The 9,503-nt window shown below is 38.3% G+C and overlaps 1 protein-coding gene across 1 annotated transcript in view; it reads left to right on the plus strand.

The window, feature by feature from the left end:
- Positions 1-8,954: 8,954 nt before the first annotated feature.
- The window catches only part of LOC129688608 (olfactory receptor 51F2-like), a 1,029-nt gene continuing 480 nt past the window's right edge, over positions 8,955-9,503 (plus strand). The window contains 1 exon segment of the mRNA XM_055623547.1: positions 8,955-9,469. Within this exon segment, the coding sequence (XP_055479522.1) occupies positions 8,955-9,469 (515 nt within the window).

Below are 9,503 nucleotides of genomic sequence, written 5' to 3' on the forward strand. Positions count from 1 at the left end.
AAAGAAAATGTTAAATCCAAAAAATTCCTGACACAGACCGTCCAAGAAATCCAAGACAATATGAAAAGACAAAACCTAAGAATAATAGGTATAGAGGAAAAAGAAGACTCCCTTCTCCAAGGCCCAGAAAATATTTTCAACAAAATCATTGAAGAAAATTTCCCCAAGTTAAAGGAGAGGCCAATAAGAATACATGAGGCCTACGGAACACCCAAAAAATTTGACCAGAAAAGAAAATCCTCCCACCACATAATATTCAAAACACTAAGTATACAGAACAAAGAAAAAATACTAAAAGATGCAAGGGAAAAAGGCCAAGTAACATATAATAGCAAACCCATTAGAATCACACCTGACTTTTCAACAGAAACTATGAAAGCCAGAAGGGCCTGGACGGATATCATGCAGACCCTAAGAGAACACAGATGTCAGCCTAGGCTACTATACCCTGCAAAGCTCTCAGTCCTCATAGACGAAGAAAACAAGATATTCAATGACAAAAACAAATTTCAACAATACCTACAAACAAATCCAGCATTACAGAAGACACTGGAAGGGAAAATACAACCCCCAAAAATTAGCTTCTTTCAAGGAAACACAGGAAATAATTAACCTTACCACAGTAAAACAAAAAGCAACCAAGCACACAACCTGATGACCACAGTCAACATCAAAATCAAGGGATCTAACAGCCACTGGTCATTAATCTCTCTCAACATCAATGGACTCAACTCTCCAGTAAAAAGACACAGATTAACAGAATGGATACGTAAACAAAACCCAGCAATCTGTTGCATACAAGAAACACACCTAAGACACAAAGATAGACATTACCTGAGGGTAAAAGGTTGGAAGACGACTTTCCAAGCAAACGAACCCAAGAAACAAGCAGGAGTAGCCATTTTAATATCTGATAAAATAGACTTTCAACCAAAATTAATAAAAAGAGATGAGGAAGGACACTTCATACTCATCAAAGGAAAATTCCACCAGGAAGACATCACAATCCTGAACATCTATGCCCCAAATACAAGAGCACCCACATTTGTTAAAGAAACATTGATAAAATTTAAACCACATATAGATCCCCACACATTAATAGTGGGAGACTTCAACACCCCACTCTCAACAAAAGACAGGTCAACAAAACACAAATTAAACAAAGAAACAATGTCTCTGACAGAGATCATGAATCAAATGGACCTAACAGACATTTACAGAACTTTACACCCAAACACAAAAGAATTTACCTTCTTCTCAGCACCTCATGGAACCTTCTCCAAAATAGACCATATAGTTGGTCACAAAGCAAGCCTCAACAGATACAAGAAGATTGAAATAATCCCTTGTATCTTGTCTGATAACCATGGAATAAAGCTGGACCTCAACAACAACAGAAATAGCAAAAAGCCTACACATACATGGAAACTGAACAACTTGTTACTAAATGACAGCTGGGTCAGGGAAGAAATAAAGAAAGAAATTAAAGTCTTTCTAGAAATCAATGAAAACGAAGACACAACATACCCAAACTTGTGGGACACAATGAAAGCAGTGCTAAGAGGAAAGTTCATAGCACTAAGTGCCTTCAAGAAGAAATTCGAGACAGCTCATTCAAGCAACTTAATGGCTCACTTAAAAACCCTAGAAAAAGAAGAAGCAGACACACCAAGAAGGAGTAGAAGGTTGTAAATAATCAAACTCAGGGCTGAAATCAATCAATTGGAAACAAATAAAACAATTCAAAGAATCAATGAATCCAAGAGCTGGTTCTTTGAGAAAATCAACAAGATCGACAAACCCTTAGCCAAGCTAACTAAAAGGCAGAGAGACACCACTCAAATCAATAAAATCAGAAATGAAAAGGGGGACATAACTACACACACTGAGGAAATCCAAACAATCATTAGGACTTACTTCAAAAGTCTATATGCCACAAAATTTGAAAATCTAAATGAAATGGACAATTTTCTTGATCGATTTGACTTACCAAAGCTGAATCAGGACCAGGTAAATCAACTAAATAGTCCTATATCCCCCAAAGAAATAGAAGCGGTCATCAAAAGTCTCCCATCCAATAAAAGCCCAGGACCAGATGGCTTCAGCGCAGAATTCTACCAGACCTTCAAAGAAGAGCTAACACCAATTCTCTTCAAACTATTCCACAAAATAGAAACAGAAGGAACATTACCAAACTCATTCTATGAAGCCACAGTCACCTTGGTACCTAAACCTCACAAAGACCCAACAAAGAAAGAGAATTTCAGGCCAATCTCCCTTATGAACATTGATGCAAAAATACTAACAAAATACTTGCAAACCGAATCCAAGAACACATCAAAGATATTATCCACTATGACCAAGTAGGCTTCATCCCAGGTATGCAGGGGTGGTTCAATATACGGAAATCCATCAATGTGATCCACCATATTAACAAACCGAAAGAAAAAAAACACATGATAATCTCCCTAGATGCTGAAAAAGCATTTGACAAAATCCAACATCCATTCATATTTAAAGTATTGGAGAGATCAGGGATACAAGGCACATATCTAAACATAGTAAAGGCGATATACAGCAAGCCTATAGCCAACATCAAACTGAATGGAGAGAAGCTTAAAGCAATCCCACTAAAATCAGGGACAAGACAAGGCTGCCCACTCTCTCCATATCTCTTCAACATAGTGCTGGAAGTCCTTGCTAGAGCAATAAGACAGTTGAAGGAGATCAAGGGGATACAGATTGGAAAAGAAGAAGTCAAATTATCACTATTTGCAGATGATATGATAGTATACATGAGTGACCCCAAAAACTCTACCAGGGAACTCCTACAGCTGATAAACACCTTCAGCAAAGTGGCCGGATACAAAATTAACTCAAAAAAATCAGAAGCCCTCCTGTATACAAAAGACAAAAGGGCTGAGAAAGAAATTAGGGAAACAACACCCTTCACAATAGCCACAAATGACATAAAGTACCTTGGTGTAACCCTAACCAAGCAAGTCAAAGACTTGTATGAAAAAAATTTCAAGTCTCTGAAGAAAGAATTAGAGGAAGATATGAGAAGATGGAAAGATCTCCCATGCTCATGGCTTGGCAGGATTAACATAGTAAAAATGGCCATCTTACCAAAAGCAATCTACAGATTTAATGCAATTCCCATCAAATTGCCAACACAATTCTTTTCAGACCTGGAAAGAAAAATTCTCAACTTCGTATGGAGTAACAAGAAACCGAGAATTGCTAAAACAATCCTCTACAATAAAAGATCTTCTGGAGGTATCTCCATCCCTGATCTCAAGCTGTACTATAGAGCAACAGTTATAAAAACTGCATGGTACTGCCATAGAAACAGAATGGTGGATCAATGGAATTGAACAGAAGACCCAGAAATAAACCCACATACTTACGGACATCTGATTTTTGACAAAGGTGCCAAAACCATACAATGGAAAAAAAATAGCATCTTCAACAAATGGTGCTGGTCTAACTGGATGTCTACATGTAGAAAAATGAAAATAGATCCATACTTATCACCCTGCACAAAACTGAAGTCCAAGTGGATCAAAGACCTCAACATAAAACCAGACACATTAAATTGGCTAGAAAAAAAGTGGGGAAGAGCCTAGAACTCATTGGTACAGGAGAGAACTTCCTGAACAGAACACCAACAGCACAGGCTCTGAGAGCAACAATCAATAAATGGGACCTCCTGAAACTGAAAAGCTTCTGTAAAGCAAAGGATACTGTCATCAAAACAAAGCAACTGCCTACAGATTGGGAAAGAATCTTCACCAACCCTTTATCTGACAGAGGACTCATATCCAGTATATATAAAGAACTAAAGAAGGTGAAAAGCAGCAAACCAAGTAATCCACTTAAAAAACGGGGAACAGAGCTAAACAGAGAATTCTCTGTAGAGGAATATCGAATGGCAGAGAAGCATTTAATGAAATGCTCAACCTCATTAGCCATTAGGGAAATGCAAATCAGAACAACCCTGAGATTTCACCTTACACCCATCAGAATGGCCAAGATGAAAAACTCAAGGGACAACACATGCTGGAGAGGTTATGGAGAAAGGGGAACCCTCCTCCACTGCTGGTGGGAATGTAAAATTATACAACCACTCTGGAAATCAATGTGGCGCTTTCTCAGACAACTAGGAATAGCGTTTCCTCAAGATCCAGCCATACCACTCCTAGGTATATATCCAAAAGAGGCTCAAGTACACAAAAAGGACATTTGCTCAACCATGTTTGTAGCTGCTTTATTTGTAATAGCCAGAAGCTGGAAACAGCCCAGATGCCCCTCAACTGAAGAATGGATGCAGAAATTGTAGTACATCTATACAATAGAATATTACTCAGCAATGAAAAATGAAGGAAATCATGAAATTTGCAGGTAAATGGTGGGACCTGGAAAGGATCATCCTGAGTGAGTTGTCCCAGAAGCAAAAAGACACACATGGTATATACTCACTCATATATACATACAACATAGGATAAACCCACTAAAATCTGTACATCTAAACAAACTAAGCAAAAGAGAGGACCCTAACTAAAATGCTCAATCCCCATCCTGAAAGGCAAAGAGGATGGACATCAGAAGAAGAAGAAAATAGGAAACAACCTAGGAACCTGCTACAGAGGGCCTCTGAAATCCAGAAGAAGAAAACAGGAAACAACCTAGGAACCTGCCACAGAGGGCATCTGAAAGCCTCTGCCCTGCAGACTATCAAAGCAGATGCGGAGCCTGATGGCCAACTGTCGGGCAGAGTGAATGGAATTTTATGTAAAAAGTGGGAAATAGCAAGAGCTGGAGAGAACAGGAACTCCACAAGGAGAGCAACAGAACAAGAAAATTTGAACACAGGGAACTTCCCAGAGACTCATACTCCAACCAAGGACTATTCATGGAGATAACCTAGAACCCCTGCACAGATGTAGCCCATGGAAGTTTAATGTCCAAGTGGGTTACATAGCGATGGGAAGAGGGACTGCCTCTGACATAAACTGATTGGCCTGTTCTTTGATCACCTCCCCCTGAGGGGAGAGCAGCCTTACCAGGCCACAGAAGAAGACAATGCAGCCATTGCTGATGTGATCTGATAGACTAAGATCAGAAGGAAGGAGAGGAGGACCTCCCCTATTAGTGGACGTGGGGAGGAGCATGCATGAAGAAAGGGGAGGCAGGGTAGGATTGGGAGGGGAGGAGGGAGGGGCTTATGGGGGGATACAGAATGAATAAAGTGTAATTAATAATAATAATAATAAAAAAGAAGACTATCCTTGGATTGAGTATGTAACCAAGGATGAACTCAGACTCCTACTTCTCCTAACTCTGTCTCCCAAGTGGCTGGGATTACAGATGGACAGAACACACTGTCCTTCTCTGTAAACTGAAGTTTAATTGTATTCCCGTCAGAAGTTAATTGCTTTTAAAACTTGAATAACTTAAACACAAACATGAAATAGTAGCTATGACATGTATGTCAGATCGTATGTATTGCTGAGGAAAGCACTGTGGTGTGGTAGTTCAGTTTGAGTAAGAAAAGAAAAGGGAAAGAAGGTTCATGATGGCTCATTCTACAAACTCTATGAAAAATTATAATCTACAGATAATGGAAAAATAAAGGACACATCTATTTAAACATATTTTGAAGATAATAAAATGAGAGGCAGAAACAAACAGGCATTTTGACCTGCTTGGTGCAGTTTGAGGAGCCTCCTAGGTAATTTTCCTCGTCACGCCAGGTTGGAGTCCCAGGGGCATTCTGGCAGCAGGCTTGACATACATATGAGAGGGTCAGGGCTGTGAACTACCAGAGCAATCAGCACCTACATGTGTTCGACTTGGCAGAAAGTACAAGTGCACTGGTCCTTTTTTTTGGTAAAACACTAGGATCAGGTAAGAGGCTAAGACCCTTATGACAAACCCCATGAACCAGACTGCTGACGTCTGACTAGAGGGTGGGAGGAAGCAGAGACAAGAAGCACATGAGTGGGGAGGAAAGGCTTAGAGCAGAAGGACCACAGGTCAGAAGACAACCTGAGGGGATGTTGGAATTAAGTACAACAGGAAGATGGCAGCTGCGTGTCTTTCCAGGAGACGTCAAAGCTAGGGAAAGGAGAGAGAAATATTTGAAATTGGAGTCATTTCTGCACCCCTCTTTTCTTTGTCAGGGAGTAAGCTCTCCAGCAGGTTTGGCTTTATATCATTGTTGTCTTGTGCATAGATACATGTATTTGATGATATGTCTTTCTGTGTCTAACTCCCTCACCCTCAATTAGTCACAATTTAGTTTATTGCAAATTAGTGAGCTATCTTCCCCATAGATGAACTTATTTGATGCTGACTGAGATTTGGTTTCATATTTTATTTCAGTATTACTTGTAATTGAACTTGCTATATCAGTTTGATAATTGATGTTTCTTATCAAAATAGCTACTTCATATACACTATATATACATGCGTATGCTTTTATACATACCATTACATCATATTAAAGGTATATTTATTTAACTATGTATATTGTTTTAGTGTCTTTTACATTATTTTTCTGAATGAGTTTTTTAAAGTTCACTTATATTAGCTTTGTCAATAAATCAATCTATTTTAACTTTTTATCTTCTTGATTGTTTATTTTGATTTTTATTTAATGGTTTTCTAGTTTTTTATGTTGTCAACTTGAATAATCAATATTTCTTTCTAATGAACGTATATTATTTAGGTTATAATTTTCACTGAAATGCTGATGTATAGTTTTCTTATTATCGTTCAGTTTAAAAGATCATTTTCTTAATACTTTTTCTGGTATGGATAAACTACTAATTAATAGTATAGCTGTCATTGCTTTGGGGGCATTCCATATCATACTAATATACTAGTAAAAGAAAACAAGTTGTAATTATTTGTAAGCTAATTTAATAGTTCATGTTAGATTGAATGAATATTGATAAGAGATATTGTATTCAGAGAAAGCTGAGGTAGATCTAGAAAGAAAGTTTGAGTAAAAGTGTTTTAACAATTGATTGGAAATGGTGCCAGTTAAATAAATAAAATAAACAGTAAAATTTCTAAAAGCTGGACCATTCCTTGAAAATAACAATATATGATTCTATTATATCTAATGTATTTATATGGTCATTAAAGTTATAAAGGGAAGCTATAGAGTATGATAGAGTCCATAACACTGATTTTTCTTTTACTTACGAGAAGCAACACAGCTTTTATTCAAATACATTTTATTTCCATGTTTAGATTCTAGCAACTGATATTGGAATTTCAATATTTAATTGAAATTTGACATTCTGTAGAAAAAGCAGAAGTTGAAAGTGGGCCAAGTACTCTTTAAAAAATGATTTGACAATAGGCAGATGATTGATATTAGAAAGAAATTTAGGTGAAGCCTCAAAATGGGTTTATCAGGAGAAAACAAAAGCAAAACAAAAAAGAAAGAAGGAATCTGCCATCTGGAAATAACTATAGAGACCAGTTTCCCAAGAGGAGGGGCAGAAAATAGGAACAGCTGTCAGCAACCAACACTGAGGGTTTGACGGCCACTAAAATGAGCCACTGGGCCATGAGCTTTTGTTGAAAGCGCAGCCTGGATGCCTTGGCACACAAGGAAGCGTTGATGCCAAGGTCACATCCCAGAAAAATTAAGAAGCCCCACATGTACACAACTTACCTAGAATTATATTTGACACGTAATAACCTACACCTAACGAGCCATATTCCCTACCGTGTGTCTCTGGAAACTGTTTATCAGGAACTTTGTCATCCTGGATGGTAGATAGATTCCTCCTGTGGGTTTCTGACCTTTATAGAGTGGAAGGCATTAGTATCAGATAAAGAAAGTCCAACTATTCTGTTGTCTAATTGTACACTTTTAGGCGAATTTCTTAGACCCAGCTGTATAAGAGAGAGGGAGGAGAGAAATTTTACTTCCTCGAACATTTATGACGATTGGATATAGATAAGAAAGCATTTGCATCTGCCACATTGTGTATGTTCTGGGTACAACACTTGTCTAGATTTTAGTACTATCCTGTATCATTATTTGTTATAACACAGTCTTTATTATGTTAAAAGAACGAGGATTTTTCTCCCTTCCTCCCTCTTTTTATCTCCCTCCTCCTTTCTTCTTCCCCATTCCCTTGCTCTTTTTCTTTTTCTTTATTTCTCTATCTCTCCTTACATTCCTGCTTCCTCTCTCTCTCTTTCTCTCTCTCTCCCTTTCTTTCTTATTTTTTCTCAAATTGATGTTTTCCCTCGGGTCAGACAGTGATTTGCCAAGGTAGCAGGGCAATTATTTAATGATTAAATTACTGAGATATAATTGTTTTATATGTGAAATGCATGTGCTAATACCTAAATACTAGGATTAGGGCATGGATAGAATCATACACATCGAACAGATAAAATATGAGGAACACAAGGAGCAGTAAAAAATTGACTTGACATCAGGCAGACTTGCATGTCCCAGAGACACTTTGCCAATGTCCTGAATATTTACCAAGAATGTTTAGTGGTCACATTTCTAAAAACAGACTTAGTTTTCTCAGTATCATGTACTAGACTCAAAAACTCAGTTTCAAAAATTTGAAAATGGTATTTCTCATTGTATTATTTAGGTATTTACTGAGAAGTTTTATAGATAGGAGTGATTTTTTTTTTGTGGCTTTTTGTGGCTTTTTGTCACCACTAAAGGAAAGGCTTGCTTGGAATATTTACGAAACTTGACTTGGAACAATCTGGAAAATCTGTTTACTCAAAAACTGTGAAATGCCAAGAAGCTGGAAGAGAAGCCTACACGTCTAGGATATCAGAAAATATTAAAATTCTTTAAGCGTTAGCAGGGTTGAGTGCTAGGGTGATGTTTATATAATAAGGTATACATGCATTGTGATGTTCAATTATCTGATTTTTCTTCTCTTCCAGCCTCCACTATGCTCATCCTCAATAATACCAATTCCCAACCTCCCACCTTTCTTCTCACTGGTATACCAGGCTTGAGAGCAGCTCAGGTCTGGATCTCCATTCCCTTTTGTCTCCTGTATGTAATCGCCCTCTCTGGGAATAGCATGATCCTGCTGGTGATCATTCGTGAGCAGAGCCTCCATGAGCCCATGTACTATTTCCTCTCCATGCTTTCAGTCACAGACCTGAGCTTGTCTCTGTGCACACTTTCCACTACCCTTGGTGTCCTCTGGTTTGAAGCTCGAGAGATCAACCTAAATGCTTGCATTGCCCAGATGTTCTTTCTCCATGGGTTTACTTTCATGGAGTCAGGAGTTCTGCTGGCCATGGCCTTTGATCGTTTTGTGGCCATCTGTGATCCACTAAGATATACCACTATTCTTACCAATGCCAGGATTGCTCAGATTGGCGTAGTTGTGCTGATAAGGAACATTGCTGTCATGTGGTCAGTTGTGCTCTCTGTCAAGAGGCTGTCCTCCTGCAGGTCTCTGGTAGAGGCTGTCCTCCTGCAGGTCTCT

This window comes from Psammomys obesus, unplaced genomic scaffold, assembly GCF_907164565.1.
Source record: "Psammomys obesus unplaced genomic scaffold, mPsaObe1.curated_primary_1811, whole genome shotgun sequence".
NCBI classification, from domain to species: domain Eukaryota; kingdom Metazoa; phylum Chordata; class Mammalia; order Rodentia; family Muridae; genus Psammomys; species Psammomys obesus.